Raw genomic sequence first — 25874 nt, forward strand, 5'->3', positions numbered from 1 at the left:
TATCGGCATATACCCTTTTTGTGGTGATGCCTGTCGATTGTCATCTTTTATTAATGTGAACACTTTGTATTGTTCTTAAATATCAGCACTTTATGTTGCATCAACTTCATAACTATCAATTACGTTTTTCTTAGCTATCAGCAACTCTCGTCTACCATCACAAATTTTATACTTATTAAAATTTTTGTAAAAAATTTCAATTTTCAGTAATTTAATTAAATACACAAGCTTATAGCATTATCGGCCTCACACTTCTAGCGATCCTATTAGTTGTTTGCTTTCCCATTTTTCATCTTATCCATATTATCTTATCTCTTGCCCCCGTAGTGCATATGCTTGTTATACAATTATATGCACTTGTTGTTGGTTCAGTGTACAATATCGATCACTCACTGCACTATTTTTATAGCCAGTTAAGTACCCTCTCGGCGATCGTACTCAAAGCTAGGCCTCTTTTCGGCATATACCCGAGTCGATTTTGCCGGAATTATACTGTGAACCAGCAACCTCGTGATTTAATGATTACAACTGATCAGGTTGTAAGTGCATTAACTTCACGGAAGCGGTTTTGAGCTGTCCGTCCCACTTAACGGTGGTCTATTAAAAGGAGGATGCCTATTTCTAACACAATTTTTGATAACTTTCTTGTATTCATTACTGATATTTTTCAGATTACATACTAATACCAGCTTCATTGCTTATAAAAGGTTTTTACATCACCTTGCTCACACAAAATATTTCTTTAGTACTGTCGTGTTCTAGACGTTCTTCAATGGCTTTCCATCCATTGTCTCCAGGTAAAATGAACCTTGCGTTACCATATCTCTAACGCGATATGGTCCTTCCCAGTTTTTCGTTAACTTCCCATCTTCATTACCCCTTCCTGTTGCAATTGCTTTTCGCAGCACTAGATCTCCCTTAGTCAATGGCCGATAACTGACCCGTCTGTTATACGCCCTTGACATTCTATCTTTGTAAGCAGCTGATTTAACTGCTGCTTTCTCCCGCACTTACGGTAGGAAATTCAGTTGTTGTCGTAATAACAAATCATTTTGCTCTTCGCAGTAGTGCTGAATTCTAAATGTCGGCAACCCCACTTCTGCCGGCACTACCGCCTCTGTTCCAAAGACCAATGTGAAGGGTGATTCACCTATTGCTTCTTTGGCTGTTGTCCTATTTGCCCACAATATCTCAAGTATCAAGTCAGCCCACAACCCTTTTGCATCTTCAATTTTCTTTTTTATTGCCGTTATGATTTGCTTATTCGCCGCTTCTGCCAGACCGTTTGATTGCGGATGATAGACTGCCGCATATGAAAACTTGACCTTGTACATCGACAAGAGTTCCTTTATCGGCTTACAGTCAAACTGAGATCCATGATCAAAAACCATTGCCATCGGCAGCCCGAACCTTGTGAAGATGTTTTTACAAATGAACTTTCTCACCTCTGATGCTGATATCTTTGTTACTGGTTCAGCCTCTATCCACTTTGTGAAATAATCTATGGCCACTAGAAGAAATTTTCTTCCACCTGTTGCAGATGGAAATGGCCTTACCATATCCATTCCCCATTAGGCAAATGGGACTGGATTAAGTATCGACATCAAATCATTTGGCGGTAAGTTGATAGCAGATGCGAACTTCTGACATTTTTCACATACCGGATGGCATCTTCATTCATAGTTGGCCAATAGTACCCCCTGCTCATTGCCTCTCGTGACAGAGCCCTTGCTCCGAGATGGTTATCGCAAGTACCCTCATGTATTTCTTCAATTAACCTGGCAGATTCAAAATCCGTTATGCATCTCCGTAACGGCAATGAAAAGCTTCTTTTATACAACTGCCCCTGATGCATAATGAACCACACACTATCTTTTCGCAGCTTCCTCGATTCTCCCTTATCAAGTGGCAATGCCCCATATAAGAGAAATGCCAATATCTTATCGAACCACTGGGTGCCGAAATTGACACAGAGCACTTGTTCTGATTCTTCATCTATACTCTTCTGCTTCAAGACTTCTACCATGACTGTTCTTTCCAAGTCATTAAAATTTGAGCTGGCCATTCTGGCCAGTGCGTCGGCCTGCGCATTCTGTACCCTCGGTACCAGCCTGATCTCAAATTATTGCAGCTACGCTGCTAATTCGTTCATCTTAAGATACTTTATCATTGTCGGCTCTCTTGTTTCATATTCTCCAGTATACAGACTGGACACTAGCTGAGAATCAGTTGTCAGAACTAGGTGAGAATCAGTTGTCAGAACTAGCCGTTTTGTCTCTGTCGCTACCGACAGTTGAATTCCAGCTATAGTTGCTTCATATGTAGCCTCATTGTTGGTGGCCTTGAATTTAAACTTAATTGCATATTCAAAAATCTTCCCATATGGGGCCATTATAACTATTCCTGCCCCTGACCCTGTTGATGTTGCTGAACCATCCACCGAAACCTGCCAAGTTATAAGTTGATAATAAATATTTCATAACTTAAATATTTATTACAAAATGCTTTAAATATTAAATAAATTTTAAATTGTTTTGAAATAACGGATTTTAAATTATAAACCATTGAAAACCTGCCAAGTGCCCAATGCTTCTTCTTCGTCACTATACGAGGTTTCTACAATGAAATCAGATAGGGCTTGTGCCTTTATTGATACCATGGGCTTATAGTGTATCTCATACTCCGACAATTCTACTGCCCACTTTAACAACCGACTTGATGTATCCATCTTGTGCAGCGATTTTTCCAATGGATGATTTGTCATAACATCTATAGGATGAGCATCAAAATACGGTCTCAATTTTCTGGCCGCTATCACTACTTCCGACGCCATTTTTTCAATCACAGGATATCTGCGTTCAGCTGCATTCAGAACGTGGCTAACAAAATATATCGGCATCTACTGTTTCTTCCTTTCTACCAACATCACTACAACTATCGTCTTCGGAGAAGCCGATATATACAATTGCAACAACTCTCCCCTTTCCGGCCTTGCCACCGTCGGAAGAGATCTCAAATGGTTCCTCACCACTTCTAGTGCATTGCTTTGCTCTTTCCCCCATTCAAATTCTTTGTTCTGCCGTAAGATCACAAAAAATGGGAGTGCCTTATCAGCTGACTTGGTGATGAATCGCGTTAACCCTGCCATTCTGCCAGTCAACCTTTGTATATCTCAAATAGTTTTCGGCTGCTTCATCTCAAGTACCGGCATTCACTTTGTAAGGAATTGCATCTATTCCCCGTTCACTAACCATGAAACCCAGAAACTTCCCTGATCGAACCCCAAACACACACTTTTCTGGATTCAACTTCATTTGATACTTCCGCAATGTCTCAAACGTTTATCTTAAATCTGCTATGTGATCCTCCTTTTCTCTACTCTTAACAATCGTATCATCTACATACACCTCCACATTTCGTCCCTTTTGCTTTTCAAAAATCTTGTCAACCAACTTCTGGTAAGTCGCCCCGGCATTTTTCAACCTAAACGACATTGCCTTATAACAATACACTCCAGTGTCTGTTATAAAGGTCGTTTTTGCCCTATCGGGCTTATGAAGACTGACTTGGTGATACCCCGAGAATGCATCTAAAAAATCTAGCATTGCGTGGCCGGAAGTGGAGTCCACCAATCTATCTATTGGGGGCAATGGATAACAATCCTTGGGACAAGCTTTGTTCAAATCAGTGAAGTCTACAAACATTCGCCATTTTCCTGTCGGCTTTCTCACCATTACAACATTCGCCAACCATTCCGGATATGTGCATGGTTCAATAAACCCTGCTGCTAGGAGTTTATTAACCTCAGCTTGTATGGCCTATATCTTTTCAGTCGAGAAATTATGCTTTTTCTGCCTTATCGGCCTGAACCCTCTGTTTACATTCAATTTATGTTCCATCACCTCAGGGTGTATCCCTGGCATCTCGCTTGCCGAGAAGGCAAAAACATCTGCGTTCTCACGCAACAAACTTATCAAATGGCATCTCATATCAACATCCATATGTGCCCCAACCTTGACTATCCGAGTTGAATCACCTGGCTGCAACTCAACTTGCACTGTCTCTCCACCTGGCAACGGCCTTGGAGTTGCTTCCGGCCTCGTATCAAAATTACTCATGGCCAAATCCCATACCGTTGGCTCCAATTCCTTTTTATGATTATTTGGCACTGGTCCATTCCCAACCGGATTTTTCAAAGCTGTTACATAACAAGACTTTTCCATTACATGTCCTCCGTGCACCTTTTCTACAGCCCCCAAATTCGACACATAAGCTATCGTCAGGTGATATGTTGACACTACTGCCTGCACATCATGAATTATCGGCCTACTGATAATTGCATTATAAGCCGACAGTACAGTCACTACTAGGAATTCTGCCATCACATCCCTCGCTTTCGGCCCATCACCCAGTCTTACCGGTAGAACAACACTTCCTTCTGGTCTCACCGTTAATCCATTAAACCCAATAATTGGATAAGACACCTGAGTCAGATATTTCCTTCCAATCATCATCTCATTTAAAGCTTTCATGAACAGAACATTTGCAGAGCTGCCCCCATCCACCAGGACTCTTTTGATATCAGCCCCATTGATCTTTGTTATCAAAACCAATGGATCATCATGGGGGAAAACAATTCCCCTTGCATCCTCTTCCGTAAACACTACGCCAGGAATTGAAGTCGACCGAGGACGTTTATTGGCATCTAGGGAATTTACTATATGACGGTGCTCAGACAGGTGCTTCCTAGCCCCACTGATTGTTCCTCCATGCACCGGTCTTCCCGTTATCACATCTACCCCTCTTCCCGTTGATAACGGTGGCATTCCTCTACCTCCTTGTCGAACTATTCCACCCTGCGGCCTCTCTGGCCTTGCTTCAACTGCTGCCTCTCAATCTGCCGGGGCGGCGGATGACTTCCTCCTGTACCCAACCGATACTGAGTTAAGTGCCCTTTTCTTATCAACTCTTCTATGTTTTCCTTCAATTGCATGCATTCTTAGGTATAATGACCCACGTCCCTATAAAACATACAGTACTTCTTGACATCTCTCGGCCTTGCTTTCATTGGGATTGGTCTCACCCATCCTTCTCTGTTTTGATTTCCCGAATAAATTGCTGCTCTCGGTGGGTTCAGGGGTGTATACGAGTTGTATCCATCGGTGGCCTTGCAGCCTTAATTTCTTGCCGACTTCCTTCCCTACCTGGGGTCGGAGCTCTCGGCCTTCCACTTTCGGAGGCTGCACCTTTAGATTGATACTGCCCCTTACCGGAAGACACATTCTTGTTACTCGTTTTCATCAATTCTTCACTTTTGATGTAATCATGTGCTTTGTTAAAAGCGGCTGCCAATGTCGGAAAATTCTTTCTTGTGAGGTAGCGCTTGAATTCAAAGTCATTCAAGCCATTCATCAAAGCCATTACAACTATCTCCTGTTGCAACCTCGGAATTGTGTTTGCTTCATTGTTAAACCATTTGATATAATCCCTCAAAACTCATCCGGCCTTTGCTCCACCGCCATCAATTCCCCTGAAATTCTCTGTCACACGCTGTTGCTGATATACTACCCTACAAACATTTCTGTTAGCTTCTCAAAGCCGTCTACTGTTCCATTTCCTAGGTTGTTAAACCAATCTGTTGCAGCCCCAGTCAAAGTGGTTGGAAAAACCTTACACCAAACGGCACCCAAATTGGTGTACAGAATCATATGTCCCTCATAGGAAGTTATGTACCGACTAGGATCCCCTCTTCCATCGTATCGACATGTCGGCATTTTAATTTTCTCTATTAGCTGATATAGGATGCTCTGCGCAAACGGTGATGCCCTCAACTGGACTACTGTTCGCACCGCACCTTGTTGCTGAGTCCCCGTACTTATAGCAGGACCTGAGGATTGAGCTTCTGATTCCCAGCGAATAGGTTGTGATCTTATCGGCGACCTTTCATGTCGACGCCTTTGTGAACTTCCGGCTCGATTAAATTAATTGCCATGATTTATAATTGGCACCCCTCCTCCATCTTGGGTTGCTCCTACTTCCTTCCTTTTCTTGCTCATGGCACTCATTACCCTTACTGCCGTTTCCAAATCCTCTGGTGTAAACTCAGCCATAGGATCTAGGTCCTCCCCACCTTGACCTTCCGGGGTTAACGACATATGAAATTGATTATCCTCCAAAGTATGGGTTTCGTCTTCAATCTCAATTTCTGAGTTCGGCACCCCAGCCCCCACTATGACCTTCTGGTTAATAACCTTTTCGGCTCTCGGCGTGCTCTGATTTTCAGGCTTTTTTTTTTTTAAAGAAGTGAGGTTCTTAGGCGATAGAAGCAATTGTGCAGCTTCCTCTCCTTCTAGCGCCAATTGTTCCTCAAGGATCCGACAACCCGGCTCCAAAGTCCAAAGCTCGAGTATGCAACCCGTTAATAAGCTCCTATCGGCCAGATGAGAACCTACACAAAGAGCAAAGATTAGCTAGCCCCAGGGTGATCCGGGGATAACCACTCCGAAGACAAATTCATAAAGTGTTTAAGAAAGAGAAACAAGAGAGAGAGAGAGAGAGAGAAATAAATGCTAACCTCATTAATGAGGCTTAACCTACTATTTATAATAATCCTCATGACAGGTGGCTACATGGCATGCAGGGCTTTCCTCGCCAAGTGTCAAGTCGATATTGCCACGTGCCGAGTTCCGACAAGCCGATATGTCTGCTTTATGAAACATACCAGCCCATTTGATAATCACACTGAGCCCATATCCGCATTTTCTAAGATGTCGGCCCATTTTGCATATCTCCCCATACAATTGTTATTATTAATTGTTATTTAAAAATAGAGCAGAGCAGATTTGAGCAGAGCAGCCATTAAGAATGGGGCCTAATTAGTGTAAATTAAGTTGACTTGATTGAGCAATAAGTTAATTTAATTATATGGCATCAGTAATGTAGGCCTGATCACGGATTGGATATCCGACCCGAAAGTGGATTTCGGATCGGATATCCGTATCCGGAAATACAGATATCTGATATCCGTATCCGATCCGAAATTTTCAGATATCTGAAAATCCGGATATCCGAAATTTTCGGATCGGACATCCTATATCCAACTACTTTAATTACAAGTTTTATTTTAATGGAAAAATTGATATTTTTTTCCCATTTTTTAACAAAGAAAAAATAGAACAGCACTTGAATACTTGATTAACAGTTCAAAAAGCATAACTTATTAAGTTATTAATTTATATCCATTATTTGTAAGAAAAATTAAAACAATAAGTCAATAACAACTATATAACCCAGAAATTAGTTTCCAAAATCAAACCTAAAACCGATTAACTAATTCAAATTAATGGTAATAACAAAAGAGGAAAGAATAGCTGCACAAGGGAAGCAGGCCAAGCCGCCGGTGGTGGAGCCGTGGAGGAGCGAGGGAACGAACTCGGGTTGTCGCCACTAGTGGAGGAGCGAGGGAACGAACTCTAGTTGTCGTCGCCGCCGCTGGTGGAGGAGTGATGGAACTCAGGTTGTCACCGCTTGTGGAGGAGTGATGGAAGTTGCGATTGATGGAGGAGTGATGGAAGTTGCGATTGATGGAGGAGTGAGTGAAGTCGCGCGCGACGTACTGGTGGAGCCGTGGAGGAGTGAGGGTGTGAGTTACAAGGAGAAAAGAGAGGAGAAAGAGGAGGATCTGAGAAGTGAGAACTTGAGAGGAGAGTTACATGTAGATCTAAGAAGAGGGAGGAGGGAGAAGAGAGGGAGGAGGGAGAAGAGGGGGGCCGTGAGAATGAAGGGAATGAGTTAGGGTTTGCTCTTTGTTGGTTTAGTTATTTGGGCCAGGGGGATATCTGGGCCAGGGGGATATCTGGGCCTTGGGAAGTATTTAAGGTTTGCTGGTGTTAGCGTATTTTTTCGGATATTCGGATATCCGAAATTTCGATATCCGATATCCGAAATTATTTTCGGATCGGTTATCCTAAATTTTCGGATCGGATGCGGATCGGTTTTTCGGATTTTCGGATTATCAGATAGTTTTGCTCAGCCCTACAATAATGTCCACCAAAATCAATAATGTACACCTCATGTTTTGCATTATCTATTATATTAATGATATTATTTTTGCTACTCCGTATAAAAATTTGATTCAGTACCCAAAATACTTGCTATTCTTAGAATTTCGAACTTTGAAAGCAGCCATCTTAAAATGGAAGGCAGGGGTCGTTGCTGTAATTGGTTGAAAAATCATGAATCACTTTGTAATGTACTTTTCACACTATTTTTGGGTCAAATTATTTCCTTCACTCTGGCAACTACTAGCTTTGCTGCTTCTTATTTAGCAACTCGTGGTAAGTTACCTTCTTTACTTTTGGTTTGAGGAAAAGGTAGAACTAGCATTTTATTAATGTAAATCAATTTCCGTTATAGAAATTATATGATACATCGAGATATATTCAATCTTGATTTTTTTTTTTTAATTTATTTTTTGGTGTTAATTTATGACAGGTGTTGATGCCCCAGTGACACAGTCATTTTTTACTTACTTAGGTTTGGCTTCAATTTATGGAAGCATCATGCTCTTTAGGCGTAAGAAATTGCTGGTATGCTCAATCTAAATTGTATCGAATCTCGTCTATATCACTATTAGATCCTAAATAGTAAATACACATTTTTATACGCCACCGAAAAGAGAAAATATCTACTTGACCAATTATGCATGGATAATGAATTTTTATGTTGGAATTTGGGTATGCAGGTTCCTTGGTATTATTATGCTCTTTTAGCATTTGTTGATGTTCAAGGGAATTTACTTTGTAAGTTAAGTACATTTCTTTGGAGTGCTACAATCATGTATTAGTGTTCCTTAAACTTAGGCAGATAAGCTCTTCAATGCTTCTTATTGGTATTGCAAAAAAAAACTTAGCTCCTTATTTTTCTATTGTGGCTAATAATCAATTTCAAGTTTCGAGTTCTTGTTGTGTCGAATATAACTATAAGATAAGAGAAGTGATGAAATGGTTACGATTGAATGTCAAACTTTATGATTACACTTGTAAACTTTCCAATTCTAACATTTTTCTAAAATGAGTGTCTCAAGTTTTACTTTTGACATATCAGCTAAGATTTGTTTGTGTTGCATAAGTTGGCACCTTGCTGGTTCGATTGCTCGAATGTGTTGCTATCTCATTTTGCGATTTTCAGCAATCTCTTTGGTTTTTATGGGCATCTTAAGTCTAGGCTTATTGTATTCCCTTGATTTCCTCAAGTTTATATGAAGAAAAAAAAAGGAGGAAATTTTGATTATGAACTGATTATAATCTATAATTTGTTTCTCAGTGTTTTGATCATATATAACGCATATAATCATATATTGTGTATGTATGTGTACATTGTTAAGAGTTTCATTTTAAACTTTGTAAGATTTTCATCTGTTATTTTTACTGATATGTTGCTATTTGTATTGTTGATGATTTTCTTATGATCTAGATCCTTCTATGCAGTTATTAAGGCATTCAAGTATACATCTGTCACAAGTGTGACGCTTTTTGACTGTTGGGCGATAGTTTGGGTGATGATTTTGACATGGCTCTTTCTAGGCACAAGATACACTGTATGGCAGTACATTGGAGCTGCAATATGTGTAGTTGGCCTTTGCTTCGCACTCCTCTCTGATGCTACGATTGGTGGTGGAGGTTAGTATTTCCTTATACTTTTGCGGTTTTGCCTAATGCATATGACAACCCTTAAGAGTCATCAACACTTCCTTTAGTTCATTGTAGAAAAACTGCAGTACGTATCTGTCTACCTGAGTCAGGAGCCTCTCAGTTTGCATTATAACTTGTTATCTCAAATTCCTTTTGCACATTGTAATTTTTTAATATCTGTTATGCACACCAGATATCCTTTCATTAAGCTAATATAAACATATACAATGTTAAAGAACAGTTCTGTACATGTTTAAACTATTCAGCACATCACAAGAAGTACTAATGGAACCTAGCATTCCATTTGCTTATTTTCATCGCTACAAAGGCAAAATAATGGTGTACTTGTAAGTAGTATCTACAAGCCAGTCCACTACATGTATTTTTTTGGACACGGCTGATTTAGGGTCTGTTCACTTCAGCTTAATTTTAGTTCAGTTTGGCTCCTAATTTCCTTCTCAGCCCATTTCATTAAATGTGAACAGGCCCTTAGCTTTACCTTTTCATTGCTTTTTTCAGGCGGATCTAGACCTCTTTTTGGTGATTTTCTTGTAATAGTTGCAACTCTGTTTTATGCATTGAGTAATGTTGGTGAGGTAAGTTGTTTACGATTTTCTTACTGTACTAGTTCAATTGAATTCCTTTTGTTCTGCACTATCTTGCTATTGCATCTACATATTCATCATACTCTAACATCAAGTATCTCGAACTATAAAACAATGAAACAAAATTAATTAAAATGTTTCAGTCTGGTCTTAAGACAATTTGGTCTCAGTCATTTTCCTGCAACTGTTAGCACAATGTTTGCTTGTCTTCTTTTCTCTAACGTACTTAAAAACCCTGTATGCAGGAGTTCTGTGTCAAACAGAAAGACATCGTTGAAGTAATTTCAATGCTTGGTGTCTTTGGAATGCTGGTGAGCATGTGTCAGATGTATCCTTGTATAACACCTGCTATATACTCTTTTATTAGTTTTCAAGATTTAAGCATCATGTTGCATAACGATAACTCTCTAGAAATTGTTTCAATCCATAACTTTTTATCAGTATACTATTTGAAAGGCACGATTTGGAAGCAATTGAGTGGTCTACAGATATTGTAAGTATAACTTGGAAGCAATACACATGATTTTCTTGATGTAAATGTTTCATTCTGATCTGATGTAATGACCAAAGGCTACAACAGCTTGATTTGCGTTCATTGTATGACCTTTCTAACTTTTAGATGAGATGATAAACTTATCATTAATCAAGAAAATTCAATAAGATTTTTAAAAGTTGATTTTAGCATAAGATACTCGGTCAGTTCTGGCATTCTAGCTCTGAAATGGTAGAATGACTGATTTTAATTTATTTCAGATACTAGTATTTGCTGGATTTGCAGTAGGAACTTGTTTGTTCTACAGCCTTGTTCCTTTAATTTTTAAGGTAGGACGCGTTTAACCTTCCTATATAATCACATGTGTATTGTTTCTGTTCAACTCTGATTCTTTCTTAGATCAAGTTAATTACTGCTTTTGCGTGAGGAGAATTGTTCATTCTGTTTTTCATGTGCTTCGTGTGTAGCTAAGTGGAGCTACATTGTTCAATCTATCTATACTTACATCTAATATGTGGTCAGTTGTCATCCGCATACTATTTTATCACGAGGAGGTACTAATTTAACCCTTATTATCCTCTATATACAAGTTCATGTAATTATGATGGATTAGACCTGTAATTCATGAATTGGACTGCTGATGTGATAACTAAGCGAACATATTTCTGTCTGTACAGGTTAATTGGCTATATTATGTTTCTTTTGCAATCATGGTTGTGGGACTTGTCATCTATTGCAAAACGTACACACTGATCTCTCTCTTGAATCTTTTTTTCCGTTGTCTAAATTTTATAATGCAATTGCAGTCCATGTTTATTTCCCATCTATGATCTTAAAAACTGTCTTCATTATTCTGTAGAGTATGGTTGCTAACTTTTTGCTATTTTTCGTAGTGAGAACAAATCCGAACCAATAGAAACTGATGTGGATGGGCATTTGAGTATACAATATGAAGTTCTTGGTGAAGAAAGCTTACAGTCAAGAGACGGTTCAATTAGAGCATGAGAGGTGGAAAATGAATCTAAAGGACCTTAATCATGTTGTAGTTATATAGTAAACCCTACTGAAAAGAGGATGAAGAAGCTGGGAAATTGCATATAGCTTCTTGTCCATGTTCATTACATATGTTGTGAGTCTGTGACTATAAACTTATTTTCTTTCTAAAAAAATAAGAAGAAAAATATATATTCATGATTTTTTTACTATAAATAATAATTATATACATTAAAATAATTACTTGTATAGGAATTTATAGAAAAATATGGTTAGATGTCTATGTTGGCAAGTACCTTATTATAGACAATGAGGGACAGCTCAAGTAGTTAAAGCTTACCTCCCGATTCCAAAAGATCGAAAATATTATGGAAATATTCTATATCATTTTATTTCAAAAGGTTTTTTTTAAAAAAAAAAAATATACTAAGGACATTCCAAAGATGACATGTGTCATTGCTGGTGTGTCTTTTAGTATATACTAGGTTAAGTCTCGTGCCATGCACGGTAATTTTTAATACTTATCATTAGTTTAACACTATTATTTAATTATAAAAAATTATACCTAATTGCAAAATAGGATGAAAGTTATGTAATTATAATTTTTTAAAAAAAATTTATCACACTAAAGAAAACAGAGAGAATAATATATGCACGACTAATAAAAATAACTATGAATTACATTACAAAGTTATAGATAGCAAACTATTATTGCTTATTATTGTATAAAAAAATAATATCTTTGTTTGGATGTGTACAAATAGAATATACTTATCAAATAGGAAATGAAATATTATTGCATATATTTGTATTAAAAAATTTTCTAAGAAGCTTTGACCAAAAAAATTAAAAAAAAACTTTTGGAAGGAAAAATTTTAATCAGGAGATGACATGTGTCATTCCTGGTTTCGCATTTAGTATAAAGTTATAAATAGATAAAAAAAATAATATCTTTGTTTGAATGTGTACAAATAGAATATACTTATCAAATAGGAAATGAAATATTATTGCATATATTTGTATTAAAAACTTTTCTAAGAAGCTTTGGCCAAAGAAATAAAATAAAAAAACTTTTGGAGGGAAAAATTTTAACCAGGAGATGACATGTGTCATTTCTGGTTTCGCCTTTAGTATAAAGTTATAGATAGATAGATTATAATTTTTTTAAAAAAATTTATCACACTAAAGAAAACAGAGAGAATAATATATGCACGAATAATAAAAATAACTATGAATTACATTACAAAGTTATAGATAGCAAACTATTATTGCATATTATTGTATGAAAAAATAATATCTTTGTTTGAATGTGTACAAATAGAATATACTTATCAAATAGGAAATGAAATATTATTGCATATATTTGTATTAAAAACTTTTCTAAGAAGCTTTGGCCAAAAAAAAAAAAAAAAAAAAAAACTTTAGGAGGGAAAAATTTTAACCAGGAGATGACATGTGTCATTGCTGGTTTCGCCTTTAGTATAAAGTTATAGATAGATAGATAGACAATATAGTTATGATGAAACACACACTAGAAAATTATAGAATCTTATTTGTATCTATATTATACTAATATATTAAAAACCGTTTCTTAACAAGTTTAGATGCTATGTATCACTTTTCATCTCATAATCTCAAGATTATAAATATTAAAACCTTAACCATTAAGGGCCTGTTTTCATTGACTGAACTCAGCTGAACTGAACTGAACTGAACTAAATTGAGCTGAACTGAACTAAATTGAGTTGAACTGAACTGAACTGAGCTGAACTGAACTGAACTGAATATTTTATAAGAGTAGGAAATTAGGTGCTGAGCTGAACTGAACTAAACTGAACTAAACTGAATTGAACTGAGCTGAGCTGAGCTGAACTGAACTAAACTGAACTGAATTTCAACGCAAGAGAACATGCCCTAAGTCACGAAAATTTGGATGTTATCTTAAAAAGAAATTTTTAATAAATAAAGATATTATACGTTCGTTGTTTGTGCTTAGAACTAGTTTTGGAATATTTAAATAGAATATTAATTATTTAAATGGGAAAAGTTGAATTGATGAAAAGTTGACATGGAAACTATGATGTTAGCAACTTTTGTTTTAATTAGTAGGACATAAGCTTTTTTTTAAAGTAGAGTTATTACAAGGAATAATATTTGGAAATCCTTGTGAAGAATTAAAGTAGAGTTATTTCAAGGAATAATATCTATTTTATCACTTATCAGTAACTAAATTACTCACATTTGCTATCCAATCTAATGCATTGTTCACTTCTCGACTGATATAGTGATTGGTGAATGCTCCAACTGTGAAACTGAAAGAAGTGCTCTAACATCGAAGTCGTAACATTGAATATGATGTGCTTGATCTCTTGTGAAATGGACCAAATACATTGTACATAGTCGTTGATAATTAAAAGGTTGTTGCCCTTAATTTGAATATCGCAAATATAATACCTCGTTGGAGGTTTTAGTACAAAGTAATAGTTATAAATTCTATGTGCCTTTCATACAATACAAACATTATATGATATAACCGTGAAAGGTTGTTCAATTCTCAAAACTAGTCCTTCATATAACTTCCATCTCTAAACACACTTGAAAATTTATATGTTGCATGTGAATATAAGGTGTATCCAAGGGTATTTTTTTTGCCATTGAGTCGGTTTTGATATGATCAAAATCCGAGATGACCCGATCCAGATCAGACCCAAATATGTTAATACCCGAATGATAATTCTCTCAGTATGGCCCATGAATAAAGCAAATCCATATTCGAACATCAGTCACTTTATCAGTCTAAAGTCTAAACAAACATAACCCCCTTTCAACTGTAATCGAGCCCGTAATCTGCATCCTCAAATACTCCGACAAAACTCAGTGATCATGAACCTGACTACGAGTGGTGGACACACCAAAAGGAGGAGAGAGAAAATGGGCATTTCAAGAACACCCCTTCTTCTTGGATTAGCCATTGTTATGGGTTTGGGTTTTGTTGTTTACTTCAGGTTATGGATTCTTGATTACCGCATTTCTGCTGATGATACTGAATTGCTAAGGTATTCACTTTCAAACCTTTTCAATTTTATTATTAATTTCAATTTACTGGTTCATATACTGCTATTTCTGATTGGATTATGAGATTATGTTGTTGAGTTTTTGAACCCTTGTTCAAATTTTTGCCTACAAGCTGTAATTTGATGGGGTTTTAGTTTTTTTTTAATTGGTTTTTGTGATCAAGTATTTGTCTAATTTTGGACGAGATTAATTACTGAAAATGAAAATGTGGCATGTGATTGATGTGAATTTGGTGCATCCGGAATTTGGTAGTGTAATGCGACAATTATTTAATCGGAGGGATGCAAGTGATTGATGTGAATCAGGAGTTTTCGGAATTAATAGTCACATCGATAGTGTAATTGGAACTAGTAATGTGACTAGTAAAAAGGATGAGGGATCCATGCAATTGATGTAAATTAGCAATGTCCGCAATTAATAGTCACATTGATAGTGTAATTGGAACTAGTAATGTGACTAGTAATGTGACTAGTAAAAAGGATGAGGGATCCATGCAATTGATGTAAATTAGCAATGCCCGGAATTAATAGTCATATTGATAGTGTAATTTGAGCTAGTAATGTAATTTGGATGGGGGATGGAGGGGGGAAGCTAATCGAGCCAATAAAGTGGCATTTGATAATGATAAAAAATTTAGTCTCATGTTTTAAATACCTAATGAAGATGAGACAGTAGATTGCAAAACTACATGCCTCAAATAATCAATTTTTATGTCAAATATGTCAACTTACTACTTTGACCTTACAAGCATTTGTGGTTAGTTATTTTTTGTTAATTTAGGCTAAAAGTTCTTATAGGTTTTGACATTTAGTTTGAATAATTAGGTTTCAAAATTGTACAGTATATAATTACATGAGGTGCCCCAGTTAACTTCTGTGATCATGTGATGAACAAGTTTCGTTTATCACAGAGCAAAACTGCTACTTGAAGTTACCACAAAACTTACACTTTTGCCCCTGTAAACTTGGATTTTCGGTAGCTTCGGAGGAGAAATTTGTAGGAGCCAAATTGTGAAATCTGAATGAATTATTCCGGTGTTTTGAGTGTAACACTTAAATGATTTGGAAAGGACCATGAAAGGCTCTCATTCGCTTTCTGTCTCCTGCAGCATTTTTGCGGTCCATTATGGATAGATTTTGATTTGTTTCTCTCGAAAAATCTTGAATTTTTCTGGTTTTAAAAAAATAATAATTATGTTGGTAATCTACTTTTGACTTGGTAATGAGAATATTGCTGGAAATGGGTGTAGTCAAGTGTATTGGTAATATGCTCAGCTGCCAAATCATTGAATTTTGTACTGGAAGCTACACGAGTTAAATTGTTAGTCATACCAATGGGCAGGAGACAATTTGATCTCGCCCATAGGGAAGCAGTGGACGAGTCAGCGGAGTGGAGGTCAAGGTTCGATGAAGAAATGGAGAGAGTCGCTGAATGTATGAAGGAGCTTAACGAGGTATGCTGTTTTCCTTTCTCCTTATCTTATGATGTTACTGAGTTGTTACTTTTTATGTTGGATTTAATAGTTTATGCATTGTTAATTTGGTGTTCAACTAACACCCATCAACATATCAAGAATTTGTGATTCTCAGCGTTTGGTTCTGGTAATTATTCTATGTATAACATATTATTTGCATTTGTTTTTGGTAATTTAATTTCACCAACCAAAATTTGAGATAAGTACACTAAGGCTGAACTCTCCTATGAAGGGTTGCCTTGGCATTGGAGGAAACCTGAGTACAAGTACCTAAATACAGACTTATCTACTTCTAAGAAACCTTTTTATTTACTTATTAGTGCTAACTCTATGGAACGTGCTTATTTTAATTACATGAATGCAACAAGCGATAGATTGTTGAAAGTTTTTAGAGCACTTAGCATTCCTGACCAGCCAAATTAAACAAACTGTATGGACTACAGGGCTAGACAGTAGACACAGTATTAGCATCTCTGGAACCATTTAGCTGACAATTAAACTTCCAAAGACCATGTATTTAACAGAGGAGTGATGTATTACAATCCAATTAGGAACTTTATGCCACACTTCTTGACTAAATGCACAACTACAAAAAAGTTCTATGGTTTTCAAGTCTGTACAAATGTCCACAAAGAATGCAAAGTTGATCTCATAAAAAACCAAATCGAACAATCCTAACTTTGGAAGGCAACATTTCCAAAAAGCCATCCACAAGAAGAAAATAACACTCTAGAAGTCACATTACCACAAAATACTTGATGAAAAACTTGCCTTCAATGACAAGCTACTGTTACTATGATGGTCATGAGTTATTGAGTGAGAAGATTTTATATGGATAGAAACAATTACATAATCAAGCACAAGTCTTCTGACTTATATCCAATTTTGGATCAACTAATCTGGAAAATCAAATTTATTACTCTACCTATTTAGGATGAATAAGAATCTCTCTTACTCATAAGCATGAATCTCACATGTTCACACAAGTTTTAATGAAATCTGAAAAACTCAATATACTCAACCTTTGTTACAACCTCAGGCCCTTTGTATAGGCTTATCAGTCCAACATTAATCAAAAATCCTAATTACATTAATAGACAATCTTCTTTGTCACGTGTAATATCTTATACATAAACTATCCTAAAAAAACTATACTACTTTCCTAAGGACTTGAAATAAAATTGTAAGTCCCTTACAATTTGGTTCACACTTATTTAATTGTAATAAAATATTAACTAAAGTCTTAAACCCATCAAATTCCCATAATCCATATTACTTAGCTATTTACGATATAATTGTTTGATATTTTGGGTCATGTCATGTCTGAGTACATATTTTTAGATCAAATATTAGAACTATTCAAAAGTGTGAAGCAAGTTCTAAGTTTTCAAATGCAGAATTGTCCAAACTATTTGAATTTAACCTAGTTTGCATGCCCATAATATCGATGTGATCCTCTGTTATGTTTGGAAAGATAGAGTGGAAGAATTAATGTATCCCATGATAACTTTAATCAACAATATGTTGTATCTTGCCATGGTCCTCTCTAACTGTGAAAATATTGTGTGACCTTTAGAGGGGTCTCTGCATCAGAAAAAGCAGTCCTTTGTAAAGTAGCTGTTGAAAAAGGAAGTTTTTGATGTTTTCGTCTTAGCTTTAATTTTATCATTCTCATTTGGGTTGTATCCGAACAAATTAAAAATCCTTGCAAATTCTGCTGCTGGAATGAACTTTCTTATGTGATGTATAGAATAATCCTGTTCTAGTTAATTTCTGTTTTTCACCAGTGAACAGGTGTTATTTAGTGGCTCTTTATATCCTAACAAGGACTTATTGGAAATTTGGAATGATGCAATGAAGTTTTGAAATAATAGAAGACAAATATCTTAAATTTATCTTACCTTTTGTTCTTCCCAAATAGAAAACTCATAGGTGGGGCAATTTCTTTAGGATCAGCCTTATTTTGTTAATACCTTTTATTCCAATTGTTCTATGAAGATTGAAGAGTAGACCACCTAGAAGATAAATTCCTTAAGTCTAAGTTTGTGTTGTATCCTTATTTGGGAATTATTGCCAGTTTTATATATACTCATGTAGGATCCTTGTAACACTTTTTTTTTTTAAATAAATAATCACCATAATTTTTATGGTCAACATTGATTGATTGATTGAACATCAACTGTGTAGGTGATTAATGATTATGCATCATTTTTTTGCAGTTGAAGGAGTCCCGTGGTAAGATAGCAAAGGACATGCCTAGTGTTGATGAAAGAGTTGAAAGGCTACAAAAGGTAAACTTGTGTGATTTGATGTTAGTTTTACCTGTGAAGTTCTAGCTCTCTTTCCTAGAAGTTCAGTGCAATGGAGTTTGTTATTATGGTAACCCTTGATGGTTTGCAGCGTCATATTTCTTCATTTTTCTGATCAGGAGAACACAGACTTGCGTGAGATGTTAGTGTCTTTGAAGCAGGAGCTTGAAACTGTGAAGTTGAAGTGCAGGTCGTAGTAGAATAAGTGCATACAAGAGTAGTGTTGAGAGAACTATCTGAACATTAGGATCATATGAATTTTCACCATTGAATATGCACATGCTTGAGTAGCTCACAGATTTTTTCGTGTGAAACAGTGGTTCCTGTTAGTAACTTTACTAACAATGATTTTGATAGAAGACAAAATTGAATTATGTGAAAGCTAACTGCTAGTTTGCTGTCATGGAGGTGGATATCAGTTGTTATGTAAGCTTTTCTTCCTCTCTGGCGAAAGTTGGCCAGATCATTAGCGTTATTCCCTGTATTTATTCAAAGATGAACACTTGGGAGCAGGTTTTATGTAGTGCAATGTAAATTTCTGCGAGCTCTCCCATTGTACTATATGACTGGTGATCTCCCCAAAGTTTGTATTTGTAATCCATGGAATTATACGTAGACTTTACTGGTCCCAATTTTGTTTTGCACTGAGATTTGCTCCTCGTTGAGCAGTGTGGAAGATGGACTTGTTTTCTTTTCATTGTGTCGTCCACTCTATCGAATTTGCTCCATATGAGAGCTTGCTAAGTGCGCTCAATGGTCCTCTGTATTACCCGCAATGATACATGATTTTGCTTGAGAGGGTTGAATGTTTTCAGCAGATGCCAAGTGTTCTTTCCAAGTGAGATACTTCAGCACTGCTCTAATGAGGAGGTAATTTCAGGTTCAATTTCAAGGATGTGGATTCAGAATAGGGACTAAATTTAATTCATTTACAATTGTTTTTTTTTTTTTTTTACTTTGAAAATTAATTTATTAACCTTTTCTAGTCTAGGTCACTGTGTAAAGAAATGCATTGTGGATATCCATTTGATGTAATTCCCATTTTTAAGCCACTGCGATTGCTAACATGTAAACATCTTAGCTATTGGGTCAAAAATATAATTGAAATCAACTCCTTCAATTTGTAGATTCTTTTATTTATTTATTATTATTATTTTAATTAATTGTTGAAGCGCTTGTAGATTTATACACAACTAAACGCCTTTTAAAATGTTTAGTAGTACCATCTGATTCTACAATTATTTATTTTATTTTATTTTTAATAAAAAACTATTATTCATTTATTATTACTCAAAAGTCATACAAAATCTTAAAAAAAAAATAAAAAATCTTAAGGTAAGGTCAATCGGGCCCTAGCCGAAGGTTCCTATCACGGAAAACCTAGCTGGCACTGCCCTAGATGGGTAGGGAGTGAGATTTGCCGCTAGTGAGGACTGAACCTCGCACCTCGAGGATGCGAGGTGACCTCTTGTGGCACTGCATCAAGAGGTCTCCCTCAAAAAAAAAAAAAGAAAAAAAAAATCTAATTAACAAAAACATACAAGTACTAAATTGAAAACATAAACCTGATCTGATGTTACATAATTGGAGAATACTCAACTTAAGCAAGGAGGTGGTGACAGGAGCTTTGACATGGAACCCTTTGTATGCCAATGTGACTTGACGATTTGAAAAGTTTTTTGAATGTCGGTATTTATGAAATTACATCATTGAAACAAAAGTAAAAATATAATTTTACATTTACTGTGTTTGCAAATTGCAATTGGAAATATTATAGTAAGTTGAATAATCTGATAATAAGGCAATACTAGTTCAAGTCCTTTAACATCATGAATATATTGAATGTCCCTGAACAATGTAGCTTTTAATAATAATATTTGGGGAAAGAAGCAAATATTTGAAGAGGCAAGAAACTGATTAACAATGTTTGAATAGGCAATTGTAGGCAGAAATCAATCTGCCCTTGGAACCCTGAATATGGGTTAACAAAGAGAGTTACAATATTAACAAGACACTCTAGGTTGTAGGTTTAAATAGCAGTTCTAAACATCCCATGTTCATCAAGATTGCATCAATTGGTTCTTTATATACATTAAAACTTCTTCGACGTTAACTGTCCATGCCACTGAAATAGGTGAGTATCCTGTCCATGGATTTTCTGAATTCCACCTGCATCACAAAATCAGAAGTCATTCATATTCATCAGCTAAGACACAAAAAAGATTCAGGGAGAGGTTGAAGTATAAGACAGCGTTTGGACTAACTTTTTAAGCCCTTGATCCATTAGTGTATGCCCTGTACAGATGCCCTGTGTCTCAACTCTTACAACCCCTTTTTTGTATGTAAAAAGATCAGGTCTCACAACAGCTACAAAGCTAACAGGATCATGAAGGAATATACCTGCAGGCATATGTTAGTGATATGGTCCGTATTAAAAGAAATCTGAACACAATATTATTTTCAAAATGTCCACAAAAATAGCTTCATTTCCTAAAAAATTTTACGGGTCATGACTGAGAATAATCTTATGCCCTTCCTTATGAATAAGCAACGAATAGAAATGGACAACTATCATAATAGGTATATATATAATCAAGACATAATTACTTATGAGATATTGAAACAATGTGAAAACACTGAAAAGTCTGATAACTCATTTTGACAGGATTTTATAAATGTTTCCAAACACTTCTGTCAAATAAATATGAAAAAAAGCAAAGAAATACCATATACACCGTCTGATTTCACATGCCAATCTCGGTAAAATTTGCACATATCAGTGACTAGTCGAGTATGTCTTCCTTTTGATTCCCTTAGCCCATGAAGATCAATGTCTGATATCATAACAGAGTTCAATAACAATAAACATATCAATAACTGATAGATCTTAGAGGTAGATAATTATTATAAAGTGGCATGCATTTGTGGGAACTTTACCTGTTAATTTGACTTGAGTTGTGATGTTAATCCCAACAACTGTTATATTTGCCCCTGAAGTAAAAACTACATCAGCTGCCTCAGGGTCCCCATAAATCTGAATCAAGGACAGGAAAAAACCAACATAGGTTACATTAAATCATAGAGATTTGGTAACGATTCACAAATGAAAAGTATCTTGTATTATCACATGGTATTCACCAAACTGAAAAAGGGGAAAAGGAGTAAGGAATTACATTTGCTTCAGCAGCAGGATTAACATTTCCAAGAGCAAAGAAAGCGCCCCCCAAAATCACAATTCGTTTTACTTTGCTAGCAAAGGAGGAATCACTTTTAATTGCCTGCAATCAATAAAAGAGTCATGAAAATGGCTGTACTAAGTGAACCTTAAAGGCTTAAAACAACCTGAAAAAAGCAGGCTCACCAGAGCTACATTTGTTAATGGCCCTAAAGCAAGTACAGATACTTCACCCGGGTGTTCAGAAACCTTGTCCACCAAAAACTGTGCAGCACTTTTCTCAATCTTTTTTGCCTTGGGAGGTAATAAATTTATATTGCCCAATCCATCAGCACCATGAACGAAATCAGCAACACGTGGCATGCCACCCTGTTCAAAAGACAACAACTTAAGATGGGTACAGATACAATTGACATACATGAGTGCCATAAACCAAAAGGCCACAGATATAATTTCAGTATTGACACAATTGCTTAATTGATCTCATATAGAATCTTGAATTCCTATACCACGTCATTAGATGTAGCAGTGTAGCACAACCTAATCCAAGAATTATTTCATGGGAAGAAAACTCCATGAATTCCTGAATTGATGTGCTAAAGGAAAGGCTGCAACATGAGTAATTTCAGCAATTCATTATATTATTTTACAAATTACTTATACTGCAATGGAACAAAGAGGGGGCACAGAAGCAGGTTGCATTTGAGTGAGGTTAGATGAAGATAAGTATAGCAAAAGGACCAAACAATCAAAACCACAGCAGGCACCTTAATATTGATCATATCAAGGCAGAATAAAAGCAGAACTAGAATCTAGAACCTCAATTAGAATCGTCCGTCCAAAAAACCATTAATCAGATCACACTGTTCACTTAGTAGAGACTAGTGTAGTACATGCATGAGTGCAATAGTAAAATAACACCCCAAGTTATTATGATGCCATTAAGTTTGTGCTCAGGCATTGTTGTTTTTGTTTATGTTACAGGTTTTTAAGATGTTGAACATAGAAATTTTTATAATTTGGAGCCAGAGGTCATGTAAAACTAATCCCTCTAAGAGCAAGAAGGAATTCAGGTATATATGACCAATCTGAATACTGTCTCAGTTGTCTCAGACACCCCATCCACACCCCCCCTCCCTCTTTTAAAGAAAAAGTTTTCTTCCTGTAGAAGTATCAGTAGACAACTTGTGTTTGAGACATCTGAGAAACAAAATGAAGTGTAGAAATAAAATTTGCCATCGGCTTATGAATAGATAAAAGTATATGTACATATTTTGCTCAAAAGAAGCAAAATCGACACAATAACTGATTATCAGTTTACATAACATAAGCTACAAGAATTTTAGAAGGGATAACAGCATTGCAAAACTCTGGCCAGGTTAAAGAAAATTCATTCTACCAGGAGAGAATAAAGAGAGAGGGGTGGGGGGTGGCGACTTCTGAAAATGGATAAATGTAGCTTCAGTAGTCAAACAACTAGTTCAGAATAAATACCTTCAGTGGCCCAGGACTGCCCTCTGCAACTGGAACATCAGGACGACCTGCGATCTCACACTATCCTTTTGCACATTAAAAACAGTGAGTGCCAATGAATCAAGAAGATATCTTTGCTATGAAAAGAAATTAAAATATGACTAAGTGAAATGACCCACATACCAAGAGCAAAGCATTTCGAGTGGCATCCTCTGTCATGACATTTCCAAATATTGTAGTCAACCCAATGACATCCACCTCTTGAGTTTGAAAGGCCATTAAGATGGCCATGGTATCATCTATTAGAAAAACAATTTCATGTAAATATATTATGTAATGCATATGAAAGAATAAATTCAAGTGTACAAGCACACATCCAAACATATAGTTTGAAAGAGGAAGGAAAGGCTGAGAGTGCACAATTGATATTCTTTAAGAGATAACAAGTCCCAAATAAGCACCATATTAAGCACAAAGACCTTTTTCAGCTAGTTCAAGTTTTCAAGAAAGAAAAGTATACAAACCCGTACCAAAATATGCAAGTAAAAGTTTCAGTTCAAATGATTTTGGTCATACAGTTACATTATAAAAACAGCATCAAACACTACACATAGCCATATAAGAAAAAATTGGTGCACTGATCCACCACAAAGTGCAAGAAAAATCTGTGATTTCCAGAATTAAATGCTTGTTTTTCCATGAGAATTGTGAGACCATTGTTGATAATTCATAAAGCTTATTAAGTAACTAGCGAATTCAGGTGACAAATAAACCTTACACGGCGAAGCATGTCTAAGAAATACAAGTAGCACGGATAATCACCTAGACATTAATACTTACAATTAATTAGCAAGGTCAGAACCACAATAATATAATTTAGTCCTGTGACTTTAGAACCCTGCTTAAAACACCATTGTTATCACATCTTCCCAATGGTGAGTATTGCACAAATTAGAAGTCGATTACATACACATATACAATCGCCAGAACACTATACAAGTAATATGAACATAATAATCTGAAGGCATCAGCTGATATACTACTGTAGATGAAACAAGTCACTCATGACTCATGAGCAAGTTTCACCTTTGCATAATAATGGGCACGTAATTTTGATAAAAAATTAGCAACCATCCTCTGCTACTTTACTGTCAAGTTACAACATTATCCAATATTCAACGAAATCTTGTATACCAAACGAGAGTATTGCACGCAACAGGTTTAGTCACCTCAAATTACATACTGTGTAAAAAATCAACTTTCACAAAGAGATGACAATTATGTAATTTGAGACAACACGAATACACACGTTGCATACAAGACCATCTATTACTATCATGTGACATGTGTAATTTGTTGTTAACTTGATCACTTCAAACTCACGTTAAACATAAATTGGAATTGGAATTTAAAAGGTTCAAAACTATTGATCAAACAAATTACCAATAAGCTTTGAGTTCATCATCTCAACAATTAACAAACAAAAGGCAAAATTATAAACACTACTTAACCATAATCCAAAAGTATTACTTAAATAAAAATAATAAAAAAAATCAAAATAATCCAAAAGTATCACTTAAATAAAAAAATCAAAAACCCAAGAACAATTATCAGTAATAAAAAATACCCATCATTGTGATTCTAAATATAACCCATAATTCGATATAAATTTCTTGAATTTCGCAGTCAAAATTAAAGAAAAATTAGGAGAGAGAAAATCACCAATTCCAGGATCAGTATCAATGATGAGCTTTTCACACTTAGGAGAAGAAGAATCATCATAAAAATTTATCCCATTCGATATGCTTCCTCCAAACACAGAATCAACAGACTCCTCAATCGTCCCCATCAAATCAAAAGGTTCAAATTAATTTTTAAGGAATTTTACTTTAATGAAGAAAAAGTGACAGTAAAAAGTTGGGAGATTGAAAAGGGAAGAAAAAAAAAATTCTAAAGTAGAAAAATTGGATCTTCTTTATCACTTTAAAAAAAAAAAAAAAATCAAATCAAAACAAAGTGACACCACAATCTTATACTTTCCTGTATGATTGAGGATTTTGTATTTTTATAAGATAACAAAATAAAATTATACAAAAAATTTTGTTCTTTTATCTTGAGTTTTTATTGAGGTTTTTTGTAAATTTCTTGAAATTTTGGTTTTCTATCTTTGTGTTCTTAATTTTGAGGGATTTTGTATATTTATATGAAAACCAAAAAAAATACATGTTGCTTGGAGGATCAACCAATGAGAATTATACAACTGTGGCAAATGAGTCATTGACAGGTAATCTCATATGTCAAAAAAATAATTATGGGTTACGTTTACCTTTGTTTTATTCTATTCTTGCTAATTACCTAAACCACCACCTTCTCTAATGATTCCTCAACTATCATGTGTTTTTATTATTGATGTATTTGAAGATCTACAAATTTGCAAATCACATGGCTCTTCTCCAAATACTTATGAGCTGAACTGAACTAAACTGATTAAACTGAACTAAATTGATTGAAACTAAACTGATTGGAGCTAAACTGAACTGATTGGAACTGAACTGAACTGATAGGAGCTGAACTGAAATTAAGTA

At 35.7% G+C, this 25874-nt stretch overlaps 5 protein-coding genes across 6 annotated transcripts; 2 read left to right on the plus strand and 3 right to left on the minus strand.

Annotated features, from left to right (window-relative positions):
- Positions 1–1603: 1603 nt before the first annotated feature.
- Positions 1604–2065, minus strand: LOC145624773 (uncharacterized). Its single transcript, XM_081677863.1, has one exon. The coding sequence runs from the start codon at positions 2063–2065 to the stop codon at positions 1604–1606; it is 462 nt and encodes a 153-aa protein (XP_081533989.1).
- A 66-nt stretch (positions 2066–2131) lies between these two features.
- On the minus strand, positions 2132–3148 carry LOC145624774 (uncharacterized). Its single transcript, XM_081677864.1, has 3 exons — positions 2964–3148; positions 2573–2852; positions 2132–2446 (listed from the first exon to the last, which is right to left on the minus strand). The coding sequence occupies exons 1-3, from the start codon at positions 3146–3148 to the stop codon at positions 2132–2134; spliced, it is 780 nt and encodes a 259-aa protein (XP_081533990.1).
- Positions 3149–8118: 4970 nt separating this feature from the next.
- On the plus strand, positions 8119–12060 carry LOC145623785 (uncharacterized). Its single transcript, XM_081676653.1, has 11 exons — positions 8119–8336; positions 8494–8588; positions 8744–8801; positions 9489–9680; positions 10212–10288; positions 10543–10625; positions 10739–10790; positions 11051–11119; positions 11258–11344; positions 11468–11532; positions 11684–12060. The coding sequence occupies exons 1-11, from the start codon at positions 8195–8197 to the stop codon at positions 11793–11795; spliced, it is 1032 nt and encodes a 343-aa protein (XP_081532779.1). The 5' UTR covers positions 8119–8194; the 3' UTR covers positions 11796–12060.
- LOC145623784 (uridine nucleosidase 1-like) lies at positions 9294–25466 on the minus strand. 2 transcript variants are annotated; one of them, XR_014110241.1, is made up of 10 exons: positions 25012–25466; positions 23473–23588; positions 23311–23370; positions 22003–22185; positions 21815–21919; positions 21579–21675; positions 21368–21475; positions 20906–21041; positions 20564–20810; positions 9294–9306 (listed from the first exon to the last, which is right to left on the minus strand). XR_014110241.1 is itself a non-coding variant. In XM_081676652.1 (9 exons), exons 1-9 carry the CDS (start codon positions 25136–25138, stop codon positions 20702–20704), a joined length of 1041 nt encoding a protein of 346 aa, XP_081532778.1. In that variant the 5' UTR covers positions 25139–25466; the 3' UTR covers positions 20478–20701. The 2 variants fall into 2 exon arrangements, 1 of the variants encoding a protein (XP_081532778.1); XM_081676652.1 differs by lacking the exon at positions 9294–9306 and having other exon boundaries at positions 20478–20810.
- LOC145611124 (uncharacterized) lies at positions 14593–19338 on the plus strand. Its single transcript, XM_081666369.1, has 4 exons — positions 14593–14839; positions 16200–16311; positions 18552–18623; positions 18761–19338. Exons 1-4 carry the CDS (start codon positions 14667–14669, stop codon positions 18836–18838), a joined length of 435 nt encoding a protein of 144 aa, XP_081522495.1. The 5' UTR covers positions 14593–14666; the 3' UTR covers positions 18839–19338.
- Positions 25467–25874: the final 408 nt, after the last annotated feature.

Source organism: Chenopodium album, chromosome 3 (assembly GCF_948465745.1).
Source record: "Chenopodium album chromosome 3, dcCheAlbu1.1, whole genome shotgun sequence".
In the NCBI taxonomy this organism is placed as follows: Eukaryota; Viridiplantae; Streptophyta; class Magnoliopsida; order Caryophyllales; family Amaranthaceae; genus Chenopodium; species Chenopodium album.

Excerpts from the sequence above, each read along its gene's own strand:
- LOC145624773 (XM_081677863.1), bottom strand. The coding sequence starts at position 2,065 with ATGGCCAGCTCAAATTTTAATGACTTGGAAAGAACAGTCATGGTAGAA.
- LOC145624774 (XM_081677864.1), bottom strand. The coding sequence starts at position 3,148 with ATGGCAGGGTTAACGCGATTCATCACCAAGTCAGCTGATAAGGCACTC. Across the intron at positions 2,853-2,963 it reads AGGGGAGAGTTGTTGCAATT|ATATCCTGTGATTGAAAAAA; the intron begins GTATATATCGGC and ends AGCTGAACGCAG. Across the intron at positions 2,447-2,572 it reads AAGCATTGGGCACTTGGCAG|GTTTCGGTGGATGGTTCAGC; the intron begins GTTTTCAATGGT and ends ATAACTTGGCAG.
- LOC145623785 (XM_081676653.1), top strand. The coding sequence starts at position 8,195 with ATGGAAGGCAGGGGTCGTTGCTGTAATTGGTTGAAAAATCATGAATCA. Across the intron at positions 10,626-10,738 it reads CTGGTGAGCATGTGTCAGAT|TATACTATTTGAAAGGCACG; the intron begins GTATCCTTGTAT and ends ACTTTTTATCAG. Across the intron at positions 10,791-11,050 it reads TTGAGTGGTCTACAGATATT|ATACTAGTATTTGCTGGATT; the intron begins GTAAGTATAACT and ends AATTTATTTCAG.
- LOC145611124 (XM_081666369.1), top strand. The coding sequence starts at position 14,667 with ATGAACCTGACTACGAGTGGTGGACACACCAAAAGGAGGAGAGAGAAA. Across the intron at positions 14,840-16,199 it reads GATGATACTGAATTGCTAAG|GAGACAATTTGATCTCGCCC; the intron begins GTATTCACTTTC and ends ACCAATGGGCAG. Across the intron at positions 18,624-18,760 it reads GAGTTGAAAGGCTACAAAAG|GAGAACACAGACTTGCGTGA; the intron begins GTAAACTTGTGT and ends TTTTCTGATCAG.
- LOC145623784 (XM_081676652.1), bottom strand. The coding sequence starts at position 25,138 with ATGGGGACGATTGAGGAGTCTGTTGATTCTGTGTTTGGAGGAAGCATA. Across the intron at positions 23,589-25,011 it reads TGATACTGATCCTGGAATTG|ATGATACCATGGCCATCTTA; the intron begins GTGATTTTCTCT and ends TTTTTCTAATAG. Across the intron at positions 20,811-20,905 it reads ATGGATCAAGGGCTTAAAAA|GTGGAATTCAGAAAATCCAT; the intron begins GTTAGTCCAAAC and ends TTTGTGATGCAG.